The following is a 27,069-nucleotide window of genomic DNA, read 5'->3' as shown; positions in this document are numbered from 1 at the left end:
GCCTATCAGTTTGACACTTTCAATAACATAAACCCTCATTTTAGATACGGATTTTCTGTTGTATCCACTGTTTCCAGTTGGGATAATCATTCAAAGTTGATTAACACACTGTTTTGAATCTACCAATTTCTGATGTCGAACACTAAATCCAATGACTTAAATCCAGAACAGAATAAAGAGGTGCCGAAGAGAAACCAAATAAGTGTCGCGACACCCCCTTGTGGCAAAAGAGAGGAAATACTCTCCTCAATTACTCTGAAGAGCAACAAGTGAAACAAGGGCAACAAGGATTACCGTTCTGTAAGAAAATATTTCTTTATTAAATTCTCCAACATTTTGACCTATGTATTTTCAGTGAAAATAATAGAATTTAGAGCTCATTTGTCATTAGCCGAAACACATGCATATTGGATTCAGTAATTCTCTTATTCAATTACAACCATCGGTAAGTGTGTATTAATAGCTTCGTCCCCCATTCATTCCTTCATTTGACTCCTATCGCTTTCTTCAGGTTGTTCATGCAGCTCAAAGCTCCTTTATCGTCCCTCTTCATTGCATCTCCAATGTCCTGTTTGGAGAGAGGGCACTGGTCGGCCAAGGCACACAGAGCCTCCTCTAGCGCCTCCTGCGAGTGCTGGTCGGGTAGGGCGCTACAGCGACCCAGCGTGCCGAGCGTGTTCCTCAGCCATCCTTCCTCTCTGACCAGCGCGGTGATCCAGGGCTGAGAGCAGACGCAGCCCCCCAGAGCCTGCAGAGCCAACCTCCAGAGCTCGGCAACCTCGTCCCAGCTGTCCTCCCAGCCGGGGCTCACCTTGACCGGCCCCGGGCTGAGCTCCGAATTCAGAGCGCTGTGGAGAAAACGGAGAGCCGTGGAAAAGAAGCGCCTCTGACCGGCTTCGGCCGAACCTGGAGAGAAGAAGAAGACCGTTGTGTTTTAACGACAACAACTTCTGTTCAAGAAAAAAGATTTTGAAACGATTCTGGATCGAGATTAAATTCTATATTTGGCCTCCAGACCATCATAATTAGAAAAGTTTGGTTTCTTATTATAATAATTACTAGAAATCACTAGAAAGTAGGGCTTCAACTAACCATTATTTTAATCATCGATTCATCTGTAGATTATTTTTTTCAATTAACTAAATAATCTAGTACCCAAAAACGTTTTAAATATCCATTCCTTTATTCAAAAACAGGACAGAATTTCAAATTGAAAATGCACAAACTTAAATCTAATACAATTCAATTACTGGTTTGGTCCATAACGTCACAAAATAGGCAAAAATGTTGATCAGTGTTTTCTAAAGTAAAAGCAAATGTTTGTTAATATTTTATTTTGTTTAAACAATGTTAATCACTCTGCTTTCATGGAGGACTACAGAAATAAGAGAATATTTACTGTTGAAAGGCTCAAATTCTGAGAATTTGGACAATCTGAAGTTAAACAAGAGCTCTAAAAGCTTAACTGATTATCAAAATTGTTGTCAATTAATTTGATAAGAAGTAGATGTCGATTAATTTATTAATTGTTGCACCTCTATGAGAATGTGTTACCAAACTTTTGACTGGTAGTTTACATGCGAAATGAGAATTGAGGACGCGGGTTCAAATCCGGCCTCGCCTGGTGGAGTTTGCATGTTCTCCCCCGTGCCTGCGTGGGCTTTCTCCGGGTACTCCGGTTTCCTCCCACGTCCCAAAAACAAGAAGATGAATGAATGAATAAGGATTGAGTTTACTGTACATATATGTTTTGACAAAAGTGACCTTTTGGGCTAATCCCTGATGCAGTCCCACCTCCACCTTAAACTCCTCTGTCACACATACAGTACACCTGCTGACCCTTATACATGTCCTGCACTATTTTAACATACTTCTCTGCCACTCCAGGCCTCCGCATGCAGTACCACAGTTCCTCTCTGGGTACTCTGTCATAGGCTTTCTCTAGATCTACAAAGACACAATGTAGCTCCTTCTGACCTTCTCTGTACTTCTCCATCAACACCCTCAAGCCAAATAATGCATCAGTGGTACTCTTTTGTAGGGATGAAACCATACTGTTGCTCGCAAATACTCACTTCTGTCCTGAGTCTAGCCTCCACTACTCTTTCCCATAACTTCATTGTGTGGCTCATCAACTTTATTCCTCTATAGTTCCCACAGCTCTGCACATCACCGTTGTTCTTAAAAATGGGCACCAGCACACTTTTCAACAAGTTGGTCAAAAACTCCACAGCAACCTCTCCTAGATGCTCAGCAGGACCAACTTCCTTTCCATTTTTCATCCTCTTTCGTGCCTTTCTAACATCCCCCTTACTAATCATTGCTACTTCCTGGTCACCCACATTTGCCTCTTCTACTCTCCCTTCTCTCATTTGTCAACTCCTCAAAGTATTCTTTCCATCTTTCCAGCACACTACTGGCACCAGTCAACCTATTGACTGGTGCCAGTAGTGTGCCGTCTCTATCTTTAATCACCCTAACCTGCTGCACATCCTTCTCATCTCGAGCCCTCTGTCTGGCCAACCTGTATAGATCCTTTTCTCCTTCTTTAGTGTCCAACCTGGCATACATATCTTTATACGCCTCTTGTTTAACTTTTGCCACCTCTACCTTTGCCCTACGTCACATCTCCATGTATTCCTCTCTCTTCTCCTACGTCCTCTCAGTGTCCCACTTCTTCTTAGCTAACCTCTTTCCTTGTATAATTTCCTGTACTTTGAGGATCCACCACCAAGTCTCCTTCTCCACTTTCCTACCAGAAGATCCACCAAGTACTCTCCAGCTTGTCTCTCTGATCACCGTAGCTGGTGTAGTCATAAGTTAAACAAAAATTGTACCTTGATAAAGGTTTAACAACACACTTCTTAAAGATTAAAGTACAACTGGACTGTACTTATTCTTTCACGTACCACGTATCTTTCATTTATTCCGCATTTATTCACGTACAGCATTTATTCTTTAACGCACCTCTAGAGGGAGCCTACGTACCACTAGTGGTATGAGTGCCACACTTTGAGAATCAATGTTCAAATCCATTAAAAACTAAAATTGGACTTTTGTGTGTGTGTGGGGGGGGTGGTGATCTTGAGATTTTATTTTAAGGCCAAGTCCTATTTTTTTTTATTAAATAAATACTAACTAAAACAACATTACCTGTTGGAGCTGCCTTCAGTCTGCCAATCATCAGACCCAAAGTGCAGTAATTAGCTGTGAGGACAAGGAGGCTAGATTTGTTCACTAAAACAGGAAGTGCTTCACTCAGGTGCTTCTCCAATGTTCTGAAGCACTGATCCTTCCTGGAAAACATAACATTGCAGTATAAATGGCATCCTAAAGCAGTGTTTCCCATCACTGTTATGAGCCAAGGCACATATTTTACATAAGAAAAAAAATCATACAGCACACCACCAAACAAAAATGCCATTAAAAGCAGATACACTGGTTAATTATGTGCCTTCTGCCATCTAGTGGAAAATAATATAATTGTTTCTGTCAATGGGGATCACTGTGATAAAGGGTACCAAATGAAACAATTGACACTTGGCATTGACAGACAGGTATGGAATGAGGACGGCTGCTACCTGACACTTTCAGGCTCTGTGACGGAGAAGTTGAGGAGGGCCGAGCAGGCTGTCTCCATGCTGGGGTCCCTCAATAAGGACGCTCCGCTTTTACCCTTCAAGCAAGTAAAGCTGTTCGACAGGTAGGACACCAGCAAGGCTGGGGTGTCAAGGGTGAGCAGCACCTTCCTGGGACCTTCCTCAGCAGACAGGTGACACAAAGCTGGCAGGAGATACCTGAAGAGAGCAGACAAGTCTAAAAATAGTCACGTAATACTAAACCAATTCACAAATGCGTCAAAAGTCTTGTTACCGTACCTAAGCGGCTCCTTGCCCGTCCAGGTCCCGCGCTCATCAGCGACAGCCATCTTATCCATCCAGTCAGAGAGTCCCCGCTCGGAGTTCTCGGCCAGCAGGTGGCTCCGTGAGTAGCTGATGAGAATTGGCAGCAGCGCGCTCACTTCCTCCTTCAGGCAGGAAGTCTCCTCGGCCAGCCATGTGCACAGGCAGCGGAATGTGGCAAAAACAAAAGGCTCGCCATAGCGACTCTGGTCAACCTTGGAAAACAGGAAAAGATGATTAACACACACTCCCACTATAACACACACACACTAACTCTAACATATACAAAATTAGCTTTTTTTTCTCGCTAATGTTAACGGCTAATTACAAAAGTGGAAGCTTTTCAAAGTCATCTCCTCACCTGTTGCAGGTGGTACATCAGAGCCGAGAAGGCCTCCTCCAGTACGCCGAGCACCTGCCTGCTCTGCTGCAGACTTAGGGAGGAGACGGAGCTCTGAGCGGGTGGGACAGTGGGCATAACTGCCGGGCTGCAGGCCTGCTCTATGGCCGCCTCCATGATCCGGTAGCAACCTGGACAATGACGAGATGGAAGTTCACAGTGTTTGAGCACATGCTAGGTTTCACAGCGCTACCCCGTTTATGACCCAATTTAAGTGTTATCATTATTTATTGCACGACATAAGGTGTGTGGGCCTTGCTGCATTTATTAATGGAGTATGGTATATTTATTAGGCAAATTAAGTCGGGAACAGGTGTTTAATACCACTTATTGCTCCCATTAGAAACTTATAGAAACAAGAGATTGGTTGTTCATTGTTCAACACAAGCCAAAGTATGGAAAACTACTAACATTTAACCATCATGTTTCAATTTAAAGTGCCCCCCCATTCAATCAAACACTTCTTCCAAAGTCGAATTAGACTACTTCCAGATTAATAAGGAATTATGCTACAAACAAGATATGGGTTTGACAATAGCAGCGATAGAAGAATTTAAAGTAGGCCTGCAGCTAACAATTATTTTAAAACTCAATCTGTCGATTGTTTTACTGATTAATCAATGAATTGGACAAGAATAAATAAATTTACATCACTACATTGCAGAAAATGCACAAAAATAAATTGATGACGACTCAGTTAATGGTTTTTGTCCATAATATGTCAGAAAACAGGCAAAAATGTGAATTTGTCTAATGTTGTTTTCCAAAGTAAAAGATGTTTGGCAATGCCTTAGATTATCAGTCTGCTTTAATAGAGTAATACAGAGATCTGAGAATATTTATTGTTGAGAGGCTGAAATTCCGAGGATTTGGACAATTTAAAATTAAACAAGGTCTCTAAACGATTACTGTTACTGAAATAGTAAATTTATTTTATACTCTATTAGTTGTCGATTCGATTCGATTAATTGTTGCACCTCTAAAGGTAAGAAGAATGTGTTACTAATTAAGTTATTTGTTTCTATTTACTTTAACAATTGTGATGTCACCCGTTCCTTTTTTCCCCAGAGGGAGAAAGCTTTCGAGATTTATTTGTTCAAGTAGATGACTACTTGAGGCACGGCCTATTTGAAGATTGATAAAAGTATATTAAAAATACATGAAAACATTTTCAAGAAGATAGCATTTACAAAGTGCAACTACCTGTGAGTATGTTCTGCAGCTCTCGGCTCAGATCAGTTCCAGGCGGTTCTTCCAATCCCATCCGGACCTCCACACAAGCTCGATTCACCAGTAAGCAGCAGAACTTTGGCGGTCCAGCCAGTTCCCACCCGTACAAATCAAGCAGACATGCGCTGAGGACCAAAACTGGCCCAATCTGTCTCTGTGTCAACTTAGCCTGCACCATGGGTCGCAGTGCCCCCCACACTCGGCTCACTACATCCCTCAGCACCACCCTCTCAACAGTGACTCCCCCTGGAGGTAGAACATTGACCAAGTGGGAGCACATATCCAGACTGGTCTGGTCAGTGGATTTGCAGAAGTCTTTGGACATCTTCACCAGCAAGGTCAGTAACTCGGCTGAGTGTTTGCGCCACGCTTTGTCTTTGGTTTTACCCGAGAGGAGGCAAACGAGCAGGGGAAGCCCCATCTTTTGGCTCATGGTCTGGTTCTGTTCTAAAGCCTGGCACAGAGCGGGAACAGCTCCTCGGTTAAGCAGATGGTCAGGACCCCTGGGTTGGGTACACACGGCAGTCAGAACCTGGTAGCAGTCTGCGGCCATGGCCTCATCAAGCTTTACAGGCGGTGATTTTGGGTGATCCGCACCATTATCACCATCCTCGCCCTTTTGCTTTCTGATCTCAGTTTCTCTTTCTAGCTTAGCCTCATCGCTCATACTTTCTGGAATCTGCTCAGTCTCTCCATTTCGGGCCCCTGTCTGGTTTTGGTTTGTTGGATTGCATGCTAAAATTTCCAGCAGTAGCGGAATGGTGGCGAGGAGCTGAGGCTGAGAGGCCATGTCTGGATCTGTGCTCAGGGCAGACAACAGAGCTGTACCCAATGAAATGAGCTCATGAGGGGGCAAGCTAGGGTCGCCGTTCCCCTTTGTTGCAGTCACCAACAGCCGAGCTGGAAATGTGAGACCCACAGCCTCAAAGATGCGCCTCAAGGTGGGTTTGTCCAGTTGGCAAGCAGGGCACAAACGTGTGATCTGAGAATGAAAAGTAGAAAATTGAAAATCACATTTCATCACTCTTTCAGGCATATGTGAAAGGAGATAACAGATAGAAATGAATAAATTCTACTATAAAAATATTTAAGTGATGTACCTCCAGATGACATGAACTTGAATTCATATTATTGCAATAATAAACATGCAAATGGCCTCTTTTGAGTAGCTATGTTTATTACAATTCTTCCGAAGCTTTTTTTTTGTGGGGGGGGCGGGGGCAGCATTTGCTAATAACAATTCTGTGAGCGTGTGTATCCCGGTAAAAATAAAATTATTCTAAAAGGGTCCCCAATATGAGCCCTCTACGACTCTGCAGCACTCAACTCCGCTACCTCCAGTTCCGTCTCCTGGTCATTGTTACCATCTCCAAATCATACAACATGGCTGGTCTCACTTCCATCCTGTGAACCTTTCCTTTCACTTTAGCTTGTGCTATTCTGTCACAGATCACCCTGACATGGTCCTCTACCGTCTCCGTCCTGCCTGTACTCTCTTCTTCACCTGTCTTCCATTGCTCTCCACAGTAGTCCGTCACTTTAATGTCAATTGTTATTGCTAACAATCAACACTTAGAGTACGATCGTTGGAAATGGATGTTTTGGTTTTTGATCATACATTATGGAGATGTGCTTAAAAGTGTCCAAAGGCATACAGTAATTTCACATCAGCAACCGTTTACATTTTTTTTTTTTTTTTTTTTTTTACATAACATACTGATGCTTATATTAAAATACAAGTTTAAAAGCTTATATTAAAACACAAGTTTAAAAGGTATCCTGTGTCTTATCATTGGAGCCAGGATGAAACGTACCAAAAGAAGTGCAGCCAAAGTATGGCTATCGTTCTTAGCATGTTTGAGAGCGTGGAGGCATCTCTCCAACACTTCTCTCTTGGGATCCGTCAAACCACCTCCCGCATCCTTCTCCGGATCTCCTCCTCCACCTTCTTCTCTTTCTGGTTGCTCCTCTCCTCCGGAGAACTGACCGCTCACGTCAATTGTTGTAGGACTGTCAGCCATCGTGGCCTCACTACGTGTCAACAACGTGTCATTGACAAAGTCATTTAAAATGGTTGGAAATTAATCATTAGCGGCTAGCAACGCACTGCTATCAGGAATCAAGAATAACCCACTTACGGGTGTTTTAGCTGCTGGTCTGGGTTACTCTAATGAGGCATGAGGAAAGATGAATTGTTTATTTAAAATATCTTACTTGGCCGAAAGACCCAGTACGTTTCCCGTGAGCTCCCGCCGGATATGGACCGTCAAAGTAAAACAATCAGTCGCCAATGAAAACGCTCTAACAAGATCAGTTGACCAATCGCAGCGACGGTTGTTGGAAGGTGCCGTCGCCATTTTGGTCCATATTGCAACGTTGGTGAGGCAAAGTCGCTCACAATTATCGAAAAATCTCTCCCCACGCCATTTGTTGTCTTTATCGAATCGTCTGATACAATTCAGAGTTGCGCAAGAAATTAAAAAGGTGAGTGTTACTGTTTCGCATTTCGCCTTTGATAGTGGTTAGCAGGTGGCGCAGACCGGAAGCAGTAGAATTAGTAATTTGTCCTTTATTAACCACTGGAGCGTTAACGGTTTTACTGATACAGCTGTATGCATTCTATAGCATGCAGTTTTAGGTTCCTAACGGCATCAGTTCGACTTTTTTGTTTATGAATGAATTTGTATCATTGTGTCCTCATCTCATTATTCGTGCACATTTTTTGCTTAAGAGTTACCGTATTTTGAAATTGCCACCGGATATGCTTGTATGTCGTAGAAGTCGGTTGATGGTGATTATAGGGGCACATCAGCTAAGCGAGAGCGACCCAATTTACTGCATTTATGGGGGGACAGCGAGGATTCAACACGCCACGGCGATCGCAAGAAGTCGAGGACGAATGAGTACGACTACAATTTTCTTCTAAAACGGTGTGGTGGGAGCAAATAATAATAAAAAAAAAACACGCGCTGAACCCGTGGCTACAGCATGTAAATAAATCCGAGATGCCAGCAGCTGTTAGGCTGAAGGTGCCTTAAAGGAGCCTGGATTAAACAGGTACACTACTCTCGGTGTCAATATGCAATGCGTTAAAGTGATCCACTAGATTGCCGCAGATTCCTGATCCAATCGTTTGTAATGGCGTGTTAACGCAACGAATCAAGCTCTGCCGATCGGCCTCAAATGACTACAGCATGATTGCATCCAAGCTTTTCTGAAAGCTGTTATTATTAGCTTGCTACAATATACAGACTGTGCACTCACTATTTAGAATCCATGCTGTTTTTCCAATATATAACATACCAATGCATTTATTTTGATTCATTCCTCCTCCTATACGTGGTCACTTCTGTTTTCATCATGGTTTAATCAGTAAGTTATTACTATTGTGAGTTTGTGACTGTCAGGGGGATGTAGTTTCACACCTATTAAAGTAACCACAATCATTACTATAGTGTATTTTTTTTAAAGATGAGCGTCTCTGGGATTATCAGGCAAAACCAAGCTTTATTATCTTTGCATCAGGAGTTCTTGTATGTGATCTCATTACATTGTGCAGCTGTACAAGTCCATACAACTAGAAAAGTATATACATTTACACTGATGAACCAAACATACCTAATAATGTGGTTGTGATTCAGGAGATCCATCCTGTTGTAATTTGCAGCTCAACAATACCTGCTGGGTAATGAGTAAAAAAAAAAAAACAGTAACAAAATAAAGTACAGCGTTTGATTGCATATGGCTACTTGTGAGTTAATTGTCAACATGCTCTTGAGCCACTGCAAATGGAAGTAAAATGCATAAAATGGCTGTTATTCCTAAATGGTATGTCATATTTTTGTTAAACCTCTTATTTAAAGCTGAAAGTCTACACTCCAGTCCACCCTGATTTATTCATTTTCCAAAAATGTGCCTCTTCAAGTCAGAGTTCATTTAAAATGCATTTCTTCTTTTAACAGCCTGAAGAAATTGTGCGTGGGCTTTGGCGTTCAGGAGAGGCCCCACCTGCCTGGAAGCAAACAGGGCTGACAAGTGTGCTGCTCTTCAGCTGAGAACAACGAGGAGACTGAAACAAAGCTGACACCTGCGCCTCTTGGTCACAGAGATCATTGTTCTGACGCAGATTCTCTGGAGAAAAAGAGCCTTTTGGAGAGAACCGTCTCCAAGCTGTCATCAGTCCAGGTGACCAAGCTGGCTTCTTGTTAACGGTCTCACCCAGCCTTGAGGCAGTAAAGAAGGCATCTGTAACATGGTGGAACAAATGTGACTGAATCGCTATTTTCCAAACATATTTTGCTCTGGATTATTTTTAACTGGAGTACTTTTTTTGCCTCAAATGCTTGGAGGCTGCCGGAGGGGGATGATGGCAAACCGTGTAATCAGGTTTGTGTCAGCTTGTTGGTTTGACAAGCCAAAAGGCTTTCAGAATGCTGCTATAACTTGTAAACATGATTTGCTGATATGGAAGGTTTGTTTTGCTTGCGCAAACCTTCTACACAGCAGATGCATGTGAAAACCGCTTGATTTATTTTCTGATTAGCTCGTAATTGTCTCGTAATGTGACTCCTTGACAACTCAGCTGACAAACTACAAATATTCAGTCATTTATCTGCTTTCTCACTTGCTGGGGAAAAAAAGACATAAAATCTTGGAGTGATTTGTGTTAAACGAGTGTTTATTTTACAAAGAATAGTTACACAAGGAGTTCTCATTATTACTGTGTTTGAATTTAGTAGGTTCAGGAGGCTTACATGTCTAATATTTTGAGCCCTGTTGCTAAATCAGGAAGTAAAATATTACAAACTACACAATAGAATGAGAACATTTTTAAATCAATTAGTAGCTAATAGTTTTATTAATTTGGTGGATAGTTCTTGCACAGTTCGGATCCTCTTGGTAGCTTGACATACTTAGGGATGATTTAATAAAGGCTGTGGAACTCTCTTGTGTACACTAGCCTGAAGTGTAAAAAGCACTCCTGTTTGTTAATCGTAAATAATAGGTTGGGGAGAAAAATCACATCATAAATGTGAGCTATACTATAGTATTCGACACATTGTTTGATATTCTCTCTCAACTGTTACATCTCCAGGTTTGAGTTTGAGCATCTTATACCATGAGGGCCTCACTGACGGCCATGCTGGATATCCTCCGCACATTGTTGGTCTTATTCCTCCTTTCCCAATCATCTCACTGCAGCTTGCTGCCAACGTAGCTCCACACGGGCCCTGACTTCCCTCAGCTCCACCCTGCACTTTCTGGCTGCCCGGCGAAAGGTAAATGTCGGTACCTTCGCCAGGCTTCAGTTGTTAAACAGGTGTAACATTTCTGTTGGCAGCTCTTTGAGAAATATATGCCCAACCCTTGCAGCACTTGCCTGCTTCTTAGGTGCGTCTCTAGGCATGTAGTAATTAAAATTGTAATTTTGTCATTTACTTGAGCTCAGCTTTCCAGTTAACGAAAAGTGCTTCACACTAACATACAGTACCTCCTTCTCCCTTTTAAGGTATTTTAAAATGTCTTCTACATATCAGCATCTACTCACTTGGAGTTTGCCACACCTCCTCCTGCTATCGTTGACCCCCCTCTGGCTTTTGCCCCTTCCAACAGGTAAAAAACAAAACACAACAAAAACTCAATTAAAACCTTTAAAGAACATTTATTGACTGACGACTGATAACCAATTGACATCCACAGCTGTTAAACAATTTTTGATCTGCAACACAGTCACTGTGGTTACTCAAGGTGTGTCCTCATCATCTTTGGAATCCTTGGCTGCTTTTGGGTTGGTTGTTGTCTTTAGTCTACATCTGATCCAATCGGAGCCATCAGAATAGTAGACTAAATTGTGTGCGTGCGTGTGTGTGTCTGTGCATGTGTGTTGGAGGGGGATGGGAGATACCAGGTTTACATTGTGAAACAGAACAATAAGTGCTCTGTGTGAGTGGGTGCTTTGCGTGTGTGTGCGTGTGTGTGTGTGTTGAGGGTGGGTGACAGAAAAGTGGACAAGAGGTGGAGTAACTAAACAGAGGGCAAAGTTTTTTTTTTTTTTTTTTTTTTTTAAATCAAACTATCTTGTGGTTTTTGTGAGAGCAAGTCATGTGCTTTCTTTCCAGAATGAAGTTGAATAACGTTTAATCAGATCAGATCATGCATGTCGCTGCAGATGGTTCGCATGTTGCTTTCATTTTGAATTCTTTTATCAAACGATGTCAGCGGACATCCCATAATCTTACCTCCCTAAATTACACCAGTGATTTGTCCTTTTCTTAAACACATTTACAAGCTTTTATTAACAAAACATCTATTGAAGGTACCGATATTAAATGTCACAATTCTCCGTACAGTCTTCCAGTTTCTGCTCTTTAGTTGAACATTCAGGACCAAAGTAACTGGCTGGTATTCACTACAAGGTCAAGCTAGATTTTTGCCATGCTTGGAAAATAAAAACTCTAAATGATCACTATTGTTCCATTTACCTTATTGCATGTTGTATCTCAGACCGCATTAATATTTGTAAAGTGCTGTAATGGCATCAACGAGGAACAGACTGCAGCAGATCACTGCACTGACAGATGACTGCTGGTACGTGTCGGCTCAGACTATGTTGGAGTTTTGTGTTCATTGCATAATGTGCTTTGGGCTCTAATCAGCCAGCGTCTTGGTTTGTCAGGCAAAAAGGCAATTTCCTCTCTCTTCAGTGCTGCTGACAGGGCAGATTGCTCAAGCTGTGGTTGTATGTTTCCTTTTCTGAGAAATGTTCAGTGAAAGCGTCCCCCTTGACGTGGGACTACAATTCGGTGGGGCTCACATTTGACCACCCGCCTTCAATGATACTAAGGGGCTCCAACAATAGCTTGACTCAAGTGAAATCCCCAAAAGGCCGGCCTATCAAGTGACAGTTGAGCCAATGCCAGATTTTCAGAACATTTTGGCCAAACTAACCACAGTTAACTGCACTATTTCTTGGATTTTTTTCTTTCTTTTTCCAATTTGGAAAATTCTTCTTTTTTTTTTTTTTTTTTAAACAATGATTGTTACTCAAGGAGCCTGAGTGGCGTTCTTGTAATCATCTTTTGACACCTGACTTCCTGTTGAAAGGTGCTTGAGCAGGATGAGCTGGTTGGCACATCACATGACAGCATTTGTCATCAGTGTATGATGGTGAGATTGAAGGTGATACTTTATGGTTTATATAGTGCCAGTTATTATATGTGCCATGTCATTACTTATACAGTGGTACCTCGACTTACGTGTGACCTGACTCAGTTTGTTGAGATACTAGCAGTTTCTTGGCTGATATTAAACAAAGAAAATTACACTTATATTTAATCAAACCACATAATCTTGCCTTATGCTACTTTGAGCCCCTGTTGTCACCAGCCCAACTTGAGCCCCCCTCCCCCACTAAATGGCCATTTACAAGCTAATAGACTTCCTCTGACTCCCTCTAGGTGTATCAGCAGATGTCTGCCGTGTTACTGGCGGGGTGCTTGGGCTCCATTGGACAAGCGTCATCAGCCTGGGTTGGTACCCTCTAGCAGACGGCAGAGGTGGGCCAACATGCTGGGAGACCTGCTGCTTGAGGCCAAGTTGCAACGCTGTGTGGAGCCTCGGCGGCCGATGTGTGCTTCTCAGTTGCTCCCTGAAGGGGGGCTGCCCCATCTTGTTTCTGCCACAACCTGATCAAGATTCTCTCGGGCTCCTTCAGATTCTAACCAAGGTATGACTGATGGTTAATCATCATTAGTTTATGTGATGCTAAGCATCAATTGTTAAATTACATTTAAATGAAGGAATATGCAGGAAATACTTCTTTAATTGAGATGATGGGATAGAATTGATTTCAGTAACATTCACACAGGAAGTAGTACATTTGCACCACTGAGTTCTGATCTGTCATCAATATCATCACAGTGTAACTTTGAATGAATTAGCTGAGTATTAGAATTAGCATTACATAATTCAAGCAAGTATCAAAGTTGTGGGTGGAGGAGTCATTTTGCATTGAATATGCGTTATTATTTTTCAAACTTTATTTGTGGTCTTTTATTAAGAGTTCTACCACAATAAGAGGGAGGAGCGTCCGTCATGCAGAACATGAAGGGCAAACAGAACAACAGCCTAGCATGGTAAATACTGGTTCATTTTTTTAAGTATATACTGATCTGTACTTTAAGATTGTTGCACAGTTTTACCATACATTTCTTTATCCTTACCTTTTTAACTCATTCATAGCACTGTTTGCAGTTTTAACTAGAACCAGGACATTGCTCAAGACATTTATTACACTTTGCCTAATAGATTTGAATGTGCTGCTACACTTCTATTAGTCTAATTATCTGAAGTTATCAGTCTAAGAATTAAATCACACACAATTTAGACTTCTTTGTTAAAATATATAACTTGTTACGTAATTTCCCCTGTATAATCTGCATTTCTCCCCCCCCCCCCCCAAATTGTCAAAAGTCAATAGTGCACATTATACATGGGTATAGAGGCAAATGTAAAAAAAATTCACCTTTTATAAATTAATGCTGCCCTCTAGTGGCTATGAAAAAGCTGTACACTTTCATTCAAAAATGCCACCGCCACCTAGAGGTTCTGAGAGAGGTGTACACTTTCATTCTAATATGACAGGGGGTACGTATGACGGCATATATGTACAGATGTGCTCATAGGTTTACATACCGTGGCAGAATTTGTGAAATATTTTATTTTATTTTTTTAATATGATTGATGACTGAACAACGACCATCATTAATTTCTTTATGATAATGTTTTGTTTAATGATTATGCTTTTCTGAAATGCTTGACCGTTTAGTTTGAATTTCATTAAAATAAAATTAAATGCGTTTCCCCTGGCCCTTCATGTTTTCTTTAAAGAACTGAACCCATCTTACAAATTCTGCCTGGGTAATCAAATATGAGCACAAATGTGTGTATTCTCATTTAATATAGAAAAGTAGGGCTGTGAATTTCAAAATAAGAGCAAGTAAATTTAAAAAAATTATTACGTGTTCTAAGAAAGTGCTTAGCTTCGGAATAATTATTTGAAATAAACTAACAAAATACAGATAATACTTTGTTTTGATCATATGGGTAGAAGCAAAATCATGCATTGTAAAAATACATTATACATATGTAGAAGGATTTTCCAGAATTTTTAGGTCAACTTTGGGGGTGCGCATTATACATGGGTGCGCATTATACACGAGAAATTACGGTAGTTTGCCACAGCTTTACCCTTTGAAACTCTTTTTCTTTTTTTTCAGGAAAACTCCAAACTGGATCCAGTGCACCCCACACTGTTGGTGCCCAACCCCAGTCTGGTTCCACAAGCGGACCAAAAGAACATTAGTTATATCACCAACAGAAGTAGTGAACACGCCCCACAGCAGAACTCCTCCATTGTACTAGACACTACTGCGTCTTCCAATAACAGTGATGTCAGCACGTCCACAGCAACTACCATCAGTACAGCGCCAACACTGGCCGGTAATAAATGCAAGATTATGCAATTATTCTATAGTATCACTTGCTTCATGTTGTTTATAGTCTCTCCTGGAAAATATATGCTGGAAAATATATGTGGAAAAAACTCGACTGTAACTGTAATTACCAACGTTAAGAATGTGCTAATTCAGTGTCTAAACTGCATGTAGGCGCTATTACAGTATAATATCGGTTTAGAATACTATATTTGATATACAGGTACTTAAAATAATTATATTTAATCATTGCACTGCCCAATATTATTTTGAATTGGCGAGGTTACGTGGATATGCGTAGGAATGTGCTGAGACAGGCGATTTAAACTACCAAGAAGCGCTTGTGTGGTTGGTTATACCTATTGATATGTCTTCACAACTGAAAACTTTTACCTGCAATTAGAATGCATGTCATAGCAGAGGAGAGTATGTATGTATGTAGCTTTCCCAAGTAACATGCATTTGTAGTGGATAGCACAGCATAGAAATAGCAACTGTTGTATACACCGTGTCAAAGGAGATATTGTCGAAAGGTTTATCTCTGGTTTGAAATAAGCTTAAGTGATTGACACACTATGCAGACTCTCAGCCATCTGTAACTGTCAACAAGTGTTACTACTGGCTTACTACGACGTTTCAGTTGTCAACCTTTATCCCATTGGCAGTCAGCCTTTATTGGCAAACGTTGTTTGTTCAGTGTTTCTTTGCCTTTGGGAAACAGAATTTTTCTCTGTGTGATCTCACAAATGTGATCAGTTTGATTGGTGGTGGAAGTTGTCCTTTAGGGGAAGTGGGAGCTTTTCCAAGTCTTCCAAAGTACTGCAACTCTGATTACATCAAGGGTTCCATAAACAAACAGAATGTATTTCTATACAGTGAATTCAATTTAGTCTTCTTGCACACAACTTTAATTTCATTCTTCAACCACCGTAGGAGACTATTTCTTGTTAATGCACACACAAGTTCATTGTGCACCACCTGATCCGAGCAGTACCGCATACAGACGGTTTTAAGCGTCGTCTTTGTAATCAGACGTAGATTTTCCGAGACAGTCAACTGCAGGCAACAGAGAAATTATATGGAAGAATATAGTGTTCTCCTGCCCCTGAGATCTAATAGGTTTCTGCAGAATACTAAAGTTAGTATTGTCTTACTCCAGTCACGTAAACATTTATTTTGGTTTGACATTTAGCCTCTCATAACGAGTTCAAGCAAACATTTTGTAAATACCTTATTTGTTCCAATAAAATCCCTGCATGAGGACATTAACCCTGAGGAGTGCCAACTTTATTGTTGTCATGCGTTCCTGTTGGCAACATCTCATATTTTGTGTGTCCATTCCAGTGAGGGAGCTGGTGGTGTCAGCAGGGGAAAGTGTTGCAGTCACACTACCACGCAGCTCGGTCGAGCTTAACGCCTTTGTGGTGCCACCACTTCCGCCAGGTAAGCCGGAAAACATGAATAAGGAAGTTCAACAACCGTCCAACAATATACAGCGAACAAATCGTTTTTTTTTTTTTATCCCATTTCACCTTCTTGACATGCTTGAATGAAACAAAATGAAAAGGCATCATTTAAAAAATACTGTATCCTTTTCTGAGTTAATTCAATACATGAGCAGTTTGGTACTTACTGTCTTTTTATGGCACTGCTTCCAAACAGATGCAAACTATGCATTTGACTGGCGTCTGATAACGCACCCCAAAGATTACAGCGGGGAGATGGAAGGGAAGCACAGCAAAACCCTGAAACTCAGCAAGGTACAGCCTTCATAGACGTGTTCAAAGTGTATCAATTTTGTTGCATCTAAAATGGAAGCTTTGATTCAGTACATTTGCATGCACTAAAGAAAACGGAACTATTCCATTGAATAGATTGGAACCACACTTTTAAAATGCAGGGTAATATGTTAATCTGAGACTCAACTTTTTTTAAATTGGATTTACATACCCAGAATAATGTACTGAAAACCAAATAAGGTGGATGTAAACTGGGACTTTCACAGAGAATTGTGATAAGTAGAAAGTGCAAACTGTTTCAGAAACTCTTATTTTGTGCATGTAAATATGTAGTCAGTAAGATCACTTCGTCTTTCACATTGTTTGACTTGCATTTGTTTTCTCAGCTCACAGTTGGTCTGTATGAGTTTGAAGTGACGGTGGATGGGGGAGGAGCCCATGGAGAAGGTTACGTCAATGTCACTGTCAAACCAGGTAAGGGAAAACAAGAGTAGACATAGTCCTATTTATGTAAACAGTAAATATTTTATAAAGTGTATAGTATATGTATGATCTAAAGTTGATAGTTGTACTGTATAATAAGTACTATTTGTCTTCTACACAGCATGCCATTGCTAATAAAGATAGGTGCTCACATTCAGTAATGCAAGTCAGTCTGCATCTCCAGTATGCAAACCCCCTATAGATCAAGTTTTATTCTGTGATTTGTACGCAAACATTAGTTTGTGCCTCAGCCACAAACAAGCACTTTACAGCTCACTAAGCATGTTAAGTTCTTATTTTCCACCTGACAGAGCCGCGGGTAAACAAGCCTCCTGTTGCTGTAGTTTCCCCAAAGTTCCAAGAGATCTCCTTGCCAACAAGCTCCACAGTAATAGATGGCAGCCGTGAGTTTTGGAATTAACACACGCATGCAAACATCATTGGGTTACATCTGCTAAAACTGTCCTCTGAAGTGGCCCTTTCTTTTAAAACGTCTTTCTATTTTTTCAGAGAGCACAGATGATGACAAAGTAGTTGCGTGGCACTGGGAAGAGGTCAAAGGTCCCCTCCGGGAGGAAAAGGTGTCAGCCAACACGGCCGTCCTCACCCTCACCAACTTGGTTCCAGGGAACTACACATTCAAGTACACATTTCATGCTGCTTGCCATCTAAAATCTTATGCATCTATCTGAAAAATCTCCATACAGTGAACCCTCGCTATTCATGGGGGTTAGGGACCAAGCCCCGAATAATGGACGCGCCCCCCTCCCCGCACCCCTACTCCCCAAAAATAAATAAATAAATAACATTATTATTGCCAGTATTAGTTTAAACTGTAATATACCACAAACACTAGGATTTCAAACTCAGAGTAGAACATTACCATTACAAATAAATGACCTGTGGATTGTTTGATTTAGAAACAAATGCATCCAAAGTGTGAGGATGCTGGCGTGTATGTTGCCACTTTGCAACCTGTAAAAGTAGAAATTACGACTTTACTATTTTATGTTTTACTATTTTTACCATTTTACTGATACATAGATATACTCATTTTAAATACACATATCACAAACCATCTTTAGTTCACCACTTACTGTACCTTAAGTTGACCAGCTAGCTTTTTCCGCAAATAGTTCAGAAAAATTTGCAAGCAGCTGAATTTACAAATTGGCAGGGATTCACTGTACAGTATTTTGTTTGCTTATTTCATTAAGCAGATGTCTGTGTGTAATCAGATTTTTATATATTTTATTTTATTTTTTTTGGCAGTTTGATTGTCACTGACTCAGATGGCGCCAAAGACTCAACACAGGCCACCCTGTCTGTCAACAAAGCCAAGGATTACAAGCCTGTGGCCAACGCTGGCCCGAACCAGGTCAACATTTTTACACATTGCCCTTTTATTTGTATCACATTGCCAATTTATTTATATTACTTTATTATCAGGTTTTCTTTCTGGCTATGTTTGTTTTTATGTTAGCAGCAAAAATTAACTGACTCCCAGAGAACTTTGTAGAGCTGTATGGCATGGATCAAGGAAGTAACCATTAAATTATGGATCACTGATATGGGAATTTTATAATTTTTCTTGTAACATTTGAGCAACAACATTTTTGACTGAATCCCTTTGGGTTATTTTTTGTAACGCAGGTCATCACTTTGCCACGTAATTCCATCACTCTGTATGGCAACCAGAGCACAGACGACCATGACTCCCTTGCTTATGAATGGTCCCTGAGTCCTGAGAGCAAAGACAAGGTGGTGGAGATGCAAGTGAGTCTTATAGGGATCCTTTTTTTTTGATTTTTTGTTTTTTTTGTTTTTGTTTTTGCTGATTGGGACACATTTCTATATTATTCTTTTTTTGGTTGAAAAGAGCTACACATCTAGTCAGTGTCCTGTGTTTGTATTGTTCAGGGCGTACGCACACACATCTTGCAGCTGTCGGCCATGCAGGAGGGAGATTACACCTTCCAGTTAACTGTGACCGACTCTGCTGGACAGCAAGACACAGCCCAGGTCACAGTTATTGTGCAGCCAGGTAAACGCCTTCAAGTCACATTACATCCTCACCTGCTTAATTATCGTGTCAGGTGGATTCCTATCCACTCATTCACTACCTCATATTTCTCTCTCTCCTCATCCTCTAGAAAACAATAAACCACCAGAGGCAGATGCAGGACCGGAAAAAGAACTGACACTACCGGTCGATCGAACTATGCTGGATGGCAGTAAGAGCAGCGATGACCAAAAGATAGTCACCTACCACTGGAAACAGACCAAGTCAGTAGCATTCACTGACAGTTGATGCAGAATTGCGTAGTTATGATTAGTTAAGAGTGCTAGTATTTTTTTCCCAATATCTTCAACATCATCAAAAATAAAAGTTGTAAAAAAAAAAAAAAAGTACATTTGAAATTTGCATATCTTTATTGTTCACTGTTATTAAGCATAATACTTTCTTCCTGCCTTAAATTCTCTCTGTCATACTTCTCCCTGCTCTGCTATCTGTTCTTCTGCCAGAGGTCCTGATGGTGTGAAGATTGAGAACGCAGACAGTGCTGTTGCCACAGTGACCGGTCTGGAAGTTGGCACTTACGAGTTCACCTTGACAGTGACCGATGAGAGAAAGCTGCATAGTAGCGACACTGTCACGGTTGTCGTCAGAGAAGGTGGGGGTCTTCTCCCTTTTAACAAAAATGGACACGCTTCTACTAAGCCTATACATTTTAGATTTGTACGGTTAACCAGTGACAAGCGCTTACTGCACTTAATACACTACGCGAAAGTAAAAACAATTATTATTTCATCTTTAGTCATCAACACTTTAACAAATTTTAAACCAGAACTGGACCAGCCACCTGCGGCTCGCGTGGTTTCCAGTCCACCTGTGTCTCTGCCTGTGCGGACGGCCACCCTGGACGGATCACACTCCACTGATGATAAAGGCGGCATCAGCTATCTGTGGACAAGAGATGACAGCAGCCCCGCGGCCGGGGTGAGACAACATTAGAACTTAGTTGACAATTTGACAGCTAAAAATGTTCAGTTACGAGAGAGGGTATGGTAATCATTTTTTCATTTATTGAAATACACGACTTCTGTTTCCTTGTCTTGACAATTTCATTCTGAAGTGAACAAAACAGTTGAGATTAACTTTTTTCCATACTTGTCTCTGCAATACTATTTTGTGTGAGGCTTTTCTTCTGGTTATTTATATTCGACAGACAACTGTTTTCTAAGGCTTTTCTCCTGGTTGTTTATACACGACAGATAACTGTTTTCTAACTGAAGTCCTGTTTGCATGTCTTTCCAGTTGGATAACCCTCTTGCGTATTGTGAGACTTACCGGTAATACTGTATCAACTCGCTGTCATTCATCCGCAAAGTTGCACTTTTAGAGTACATGGCTTCAATTCATCAAGAGGAAAGAGGCAATTTAAAGGCATCTTGCCAGACAGGAAATTGAAGTTCAAATTGTATTGTTACCTCACTGCACAACCAAAAAGGAGCTAAACCCAAATGTGTATTTCTCACTTGTTTCACAGGATGTGCTGAACAATTCTGATCACCAAGCTATTTTGTTTCTGGGAAACCTGGTGCAGGGCAAGTATAGTTTCACCCTGTCTGTCACTGACAGCAAAGGTCAAATCAGCACAGACAGCGGCGCATTGGAAGTCAAACCAGGTACACACAAATCATCAACTCTGTAAACACTTGACAGACTGCTCATACTTGTAGAACCACTGGAGTCTGACTGTTTTGTAGACTAATCGTTGCTTTTTTGCCTCTATATACTGTGGGAATAAGCTATTGAATTAAACATGTTGGCACCTCCACTTAAAACAGTGATAGTGTTAAATGTTTCCTTTATGTGCAAACATAAAAAAAAAAGCTGCTCAGCACCGCTTAACTTTTGTTTGTCTTAACTCTCTCTCTCGGTCAGACCCATGGGAGAGTGACCAGGTGGAGTTGGTCTTAGAGGTGCCCATAACACAGGTTTCCCACCGCCAACGCGACATGCTTCTGCGCCAGGTCGGAGTGTTGCTTGGCGTCCTCGATAGCGACATCATTGTTCGAGAGATTGGTGCATTTAATGAGCACAGGTGAGTAGTTATATACCTTTTGAACTATAAATGAGTTTGCTCATTACTATTATTATATGATTACAGTGGTACCTTGCCTTACGAGTACCTCAAATTACAAGTTTTTCAGGTTTTGAGCCGGGCTGACCGGTTAATGGTATTTCAATTGTTTCGATGGGAAAAATTGACATTATGGTCACAGAACAAAATAAACTCGTTGACAAAGTACTATTGTGTTATATTTTATATTATGTTTATTCAAAGTGCTACTTTTACTCCTTGTTCTGGTCTTAGTACTCGATTGGTCTTCCTGGTGTCAGGCGGTCCAGGGCGCCCTCCTGTGTCCGGTCATAGTGTTGCACTCACGCTACGCAACAAACTGCGCAAACAGAAGAACGACTTTCTCATTTACAAGGCCCGGAGGGTGGACACCGTCAGTGAGTACTGTACTGCACTTTTTACACACTTCAAGGTAATTCTGGAATGATGATTGGGTTCATCGGGCAAACTCAAAGTTGTTGATATGTAAAGTTCTCTTGTACCAAATAGTTTCATCACTAATTCACAGATGTTCTGTAAAATGGTGCCGGTGTCCACTAATATCCGCTGTCCCCCCTCAGTCTGCCAGCTGAACTGCTCCAGTCATGGCGAGTGTGACTCATTCACACGTCGATGTGTCTGCCACCCTTTTTGGATGGAGAACTTCATCAGAGCGCAGCTCGGCGATGCAGAGAGTAACTGCGGTAAGATGAGACGGATCCGCCCCCGATGACTTCGTCAGGAGTAAAGCGCTAAAAAGCAGTTCAAATGACCCCGCTGATATTGACAAATTAGAATTATACCCATTAAAATAAATCATGTCGTTCTGCATCTAATGATGAATATATTTGCTTTCAGAGTGGAGCGTGCTCTATGTGACCATAGCGTCCTTTATGATTGTGGTTGCTGTGGCGACAGTTGTTTGGGGGTGTGTTTGTTGCTGTGACAGGTGAGCTCAATCTAATACAGTAGTGCCTTGACTTACGAGTGACCCGGCTTAGGAGTTTTGGGAGATATGAGCCATCGCTCAGCCAAGTTTTAGGTTTGACTTGCGAGCAAAAATTTGAGATACAAGCGCTAGATGGTGGCAGCTGAATAAAACTCACCTCACTTCACAACAAGCAGCAGTTTGGCAGATAGTGAAAAAAATCTTCGAAGAAGAGGAAAAGCCTTAGGAAATTGCATTAGCTTAATGCTAACAGAATACAAAATATCATAGATAGTCTCACAAATTACATCAGTGTCACGGTGTTATAACCCTTCAAGAAATGGATACTTGAATGCAAACAATGGAGTAACACATGTAGAGAAACAATAGAACAATACTGACAGGCATATATTCTTTATCCTCTGCGAAAAAACTCCATTACTGCAGTTTACTGTCACGTGTATGTACAGTGGGTCCGGAAAGTATTCAGACCCCTTTAAATTTTTCACTCTTTGTTATATTGCAGCCATTGCTAAAATAATTTCAGTTCATTTGTTTTCACATTAATGAACACACAGCACCCTATAGTGACCGAAAAAAAAACAGAATTGTTGAAATTTTTACAGATTTATTAAAAAAGAAAAACTGAAATGTCACACAGCCATAAGTATTCAGACCCTTTGCTCAGTATTTAGTAGAAGCCCCTTGTGAGCTAATACAGCCATGAGCCAATACTCTTTGGGAATGATGCAACAAGTTTTTCACACCTGGATTTAGGGATCCTCTGCCATTCCTCCTTGCAGATCCTCTCCAGTTCTGTCAAGTTGGATGGGGAACGTTAGTGGGCAGCCATTTGCAGGTCTTTCCAGAGATGCTCAATTGGGTTTAAGTCAGGGCTCTGCCTGTGCTATTCAAAAACAGTCACGAAGTTGTTCTGAAGCCGCTCCTTCGGTATTATAGCTATGTGCTTCGGGTGATTGTCTTTTTTAAAGGTGAACCTTCGGCCCAGTCTGAGGTCCTGAGCACTCTGGAGAAGGATATCACTGTACTTGGCCGCATTCATCTTTCCTTCGATTGCAACCGATCGTCCTGTCCCTGCAACTGTAAAACACCCCCACAGCATGATGCTGCCACCACCATACAGGTGATGAGCAGTGCTTGGTTTTCTCCACATATGCCACTTAGAATTAAGGCCAACAATTTCTATCTTGGTCTCATCAGACCAGAGAATCTTATTTCTCACCATCTTGGAGTCCTTCAGGTGTTTTCTTTTTTAGCAAACTCCTGCGGGCTTTCATGTGTGTTGCACTGAGGAGAGACTTCTGTCGGGCTGCTCTGACATAAAGCCCCGACTGGTGGAGGGCGGCAGTGATGGTTGACTTTCTAGAACATTCTCCAATCTCCCGACTGCATCTCTGGAGCTCAGCCACAGTGATGTTTGGGTTCTTCTTTACCTCTCTCACCAAGGCTCTTCTCCCCCGATTGCTCAGTTTGGCTGGACGGCCAGCTCTAGGAAAGGTTCTGATCGTCCCAAACGTCTTCCATTTCAGGATTATGGAGGCCACTGTGCTCTTAGGAACCTTAAGTGCAGCAGAATTTTTTTTTGTAACCTTGGCCAGATCTGTGCCTTGCCCCAATTCTGTCTCTAAGCTCTTCAGGCAGTTCCTTTGACCTCATGATTCTCATTTGCTCTGACATCCACTGTGAGCTGTAAGGTCTTATATAGACAGGGGTGTGGCGTGCCTAATCAAGTCCAATCAGTATAATCAAACACAGCTGGACTCCAATGAAGGTGTAGAACCATTTCAAGGATGATGAGAAGAAATGGACAGCACACGAGTTAAATATAAGTGTCACAGCAAAGGGTCTGAATACTTATGGACGTGTGATATTTCAGTTTTTCTATTTTAATAAATCAGCAGAAATTTCAACAATTACGTTTTTTTGTCAATATGGGGTGCTGTGTGTACATTTCATGAGGAAAAAATGAACTTAAATGATTTTAACAAATGGCTGCAATATAACAAAGTGAAAAATTTAAGAGGGTCTGAAAACGTACCGTACCCACTGTATATCCCTGTCTGTATTATTCTGCCCCCTGGTGGCCAAGGCGCACACACCTGAAAGAGCCACACGATTAATAGATTATGATGCACAAACAACAGTTTACATTCTAATTAATTGTTTATAACTGTATGTTTTTACAAAGTACAATACTGCAGAGTGCTATTTTAAAATGTTAGATTTGTTTTTAAGGCTAGAACAGACTGATGGCATTTTCATACATTTCAATGGGGAAAGATGATTTGAGAAATGTTTTGAGTTCGGAGCATAGTCACGAAATGAATTAAACTTCTAAATCAAGGACCCACTTCTTTATTACGGCCTAATGTAATATAAGTTAAAACAATATGGTTGCTGTTAGTCATGTGAGTAGTCCGAGTGGCAACGTGTCATCAGGAAGATTACTATAGTTAGAGCGTAAACTAATTCAATGATCATACATGCATTTTTGTTATGTGCTGTAGCATGTGATTCTACCACCTGATTAATGCTGTTGTGCATTTGCTTTCTCCATTTTGCTGCAAGACGTAAGAGCAAACCGCGCAGAACTAAAAGCCGTTATAAAATGCTGGAAGCTGATGAGCAAGACGCTCTGGAGCTGCAACCACCCAGAGCTGGTAAGAATTACACGTGGAACATCCAAACTGTCCATTATAATTCTGGGTGTGTCAGTAATGTGCAGAGTGAGTAACACTGCTCTGGTGCCACCTGCCCAGGCCGCATCAAGCCAGTACCCGCCCCCACCTCCTCTGCCCTCATGCACTCCGACTCTGACCTGGACAGCGACGACGGGCAGGTCGGATTTTCATGGACGGAGCAGGAGCGCGGTCATCTTCTTCGACCGCAAAACGGCTCCTTGAGGAACGGCCAGGGTCCAATGAGAGGAAAGAAGCACAGAGAAGAGCTGCTATAACAAAACGAGGTGAAGCTCACCTCTTCCTGAAACACACACTGATCCGTCCTTTATGCTTCTTAATTTCACCCCCCTAGACACCTGAAACTTGAAAGCATGTCACACTGTTACACTGAAAAACTGAGCCATGGCAAAGGAAAAAGCCTACCATTTTTGGTTGTGACACAATAGAGAATTATGATAAGGACTTGATTATTTAAACTGAGACATTACCGCAGGAGAGAAGACTTACCAAGGTCACTCACAAATTAAAACCAGCAAGCCCACTTCATACTTCCCCAACCTTGCTTCTCGTCGACCTGCATGAATGCACACAAACTGTCTTCACACTGTTACAGGTTAGCTTGAAGCTACCAAACACTGCCCATAAATCCAGACGTCGGCACAGCTGACATTGGTCACTTAACGGAAGGAAAACTGCATTGGATCACTAACAGAAAAAAAAGTCCATGACTGCTTGGACTTCCAGTCCAGTTCACCACCTGCATGTTCGTATGTTTGGACGTATGACTGTATGTGTGTGCCTGACAAGATTTTTTTTTTTTTCCTGGCTGATGTGCCAAAACATGTTTCTTTAGAGTGTTCTGTGTGGGTGTTTGTTGTTCACCTACATCATGATGCTTGGTTACTCAATTGTCAGACAAATGCATAGAGCCAAAATGCTGCTTTTATTCTGAAGGTTTGGCGCTGCACAAATGAAGTCACTGGATTATACAATATGAATGAAGACCACTTTTTAACAATTTGTCTGCTGTGATCCAATGTTTGATGCACTTTTATTTTGTGTTGGGAGTCTCGCTTTTATCTGCTTGGTTCAGTAACTTCTTTCTTGAGAATCAGATGAATCATTTTAATCAGCATTTTATAGGTTCAACAACCACTGTAGAGCAAGTCAACAGCATGTTAATCCTTGATTGCATTGTTGGCTTTCTTTATTTGAAACACAATTATATAGCTTACCTGCCATGAAAATAATAAGACAGTTTTCAGTTGCTTTGTGTGAAGGACAGGCTAAAAACCAAATGATTTATTTTCATAAACAAGTTTTGTTTTTCTTAAAATAATAGATTTTCATAGCTGCCCCACTGACCACACACAGTGAGAATTCTAAACAAAGACTTGATTTATATTTGTGTGTGGCTGTTGTTCAAGCGTCTTTGTAGAGGCACTTTAACCAAATGTCTTTCCACTTTGTGATCACTTTGCATGCAGAATGTGAAACACATCAGCTTGAAAGTGGAGTTCCACACTTTCAGTCACTCTTAAGGCATTGAATGTTGAAAGGGGTTGCATCACTGTCACATCTCAGTCTGTATTTAATGTGAAGAAATCATTTAAATGTTTTGCAGATAAATCTGTAGTCAAATCATCACATGATGAGGTCAACTCTGCTGCACTGCTTTTTACTCTCCAGTGCACAGGACTATGTTTGTCATTTTTCATTTGAACTGTAGTAAAATTAAGCACACCCAAGTGCCAAGTAACTAAAATATCTTTTCAAACAGTGACAAATATTATCCTCCCATCTTCTTTGCAACTATCCACATCTGGAAACAGTCTAAAAGCCAATTCAAGGAAAACAAAAATTGCCATGATTTGACCATGGCACTGCTGGAGTCCACTGTGAAGGCAGAATCAAAGAACAGGGCGCTATGATGGAAAGTCAGTTAAAATGTTTTAAATGAGGTTGAGATGGAAGGATTACGCTTGTGTTCTATGTGACCTGATACAACTGGATAATCTTGGAATTAGAATAAAGACTTCATTTTGTTCTTGCTTTTATGAAGGA

General features: G+C 41.2%; 2 protein-coding genes across 10 annotated transcripts; one reads left to right on the top strand and one right to left on the bottom strand.

The window, feature by feature from the left end:
- Positions 1-296: 296 nt before the first annotated feature.
- ncdn (neurochondrin) lies at positions 297-7,999 on the bottom strand. Of its 2 annotated transcripts, none has more exons than XM_061761018.1 (8): positions 7,747-7,999; positions 7,347-7,563; positions 5,506-6,514; positions 4,264-4,433; positions 3,879-4,117; positions 3,582-3,797; positions 3,154-3,296; positions 297-906 (listed from the first exon to the last, which is right to left on the bottom strand). In XM_061761018.1, the coding sequence occupies exons 1-8, from the start codon at positions 7,887-7,889 to the stop codon at positions 485-487; spliced, it is 2,559 nt and encodes an 852-aa protein (XP_061617002.1). In that variant the 5' UTR covers positions 7,890-7,999; the 3' UTR covers positions 297-484. The 2 variants fall into 2 exon arrangements, with proteins under 2 accessions (XP_061617002.1, XP_061617003.1); XM_061761019.1 differs by having other exon boundaries at positions 7,671-7,826.
- kiaa0319l (KIAA0319-like ortholog) lies at positions 7,876-27,066 on the top strand. 8 transcript variants are annotated; one of them, XM_061761011.1, is made up of 26 exons: positions 7,888-8,016; positions 8,311-8,435; positions 9,495-9,918; positions 10,628-10,811; positions 11,042-11,145; positions 12,990-13,258; positions 13,593-13,667; positions 14,811-15,033; positions 16,371-16,469; positions 16,689-16,786; positions 17,152-17,239; positions 17,560-17,652; positions 17,759-17,891; positions 18,521-18,626; positions 18,902-19,024; positions 19,169-19,292; positions 19,402-19,534; positions 19,775-19,923; positions 20,098-20,249; positions 20,800-20,938; positions 21,198-21,357; positions 21,631-21,773; positions 21,957-22,079; positions 22,234-22,324; positions 24,893-24,984; positions 25,084-27,066. In XM_061761011.1, exons 5-26 carry the CDS (start codon positions 11,052-11,054, stop codon positions 25,278-25,280), a joined length of 2,904 nt encoding a protein of 967 aa, XP_061616995.1. In that variant the 5' UTR covers positions 7,888-8,016; positions 8,311-8,435; positions 9,495-9,918; positions 10,628-10,811; positions 11,042-11,051; the 3' UTR covers positions 25,281-27,066. The 8 variants fall into 8 exon arrangements, with proteins under 8 accessions (XP_061616997.1, XP_061616995.1, XP_061616998.1 ...); XM_061761014.1 differs by having other exon boundaries at positions 8,311-8,462; XM_061761017.1 differs by having other exon boundaries at positions 8,311-8,589; positions 9,495-9,717; positions 10,735-10,811.
- The last annotated feature ends 3 nt before the right edge of the window (positions 27,067-27,069 follow it).

The sequence above is a fragment of the Phyllopteryx taeniolatus genome, chromosome 21 (genome assembly GCF_024500385.1).
Source record: "Phyllopteryx taeniolatus isolate TA_2022b chromosome 21, UOR_Ptae_1.2, whole genome shotgun sequence".
Lineage (NCBI taxonomy): Eukaryota > Metazoa > Chordata > Actinopteri > Syngnathiformes > Syngnathidae > Phyllopteryx > Phyllopteryx taeniolatus.
This window is presented reverse-complemented; position numbering and strand designations above follow the sequence as displayed.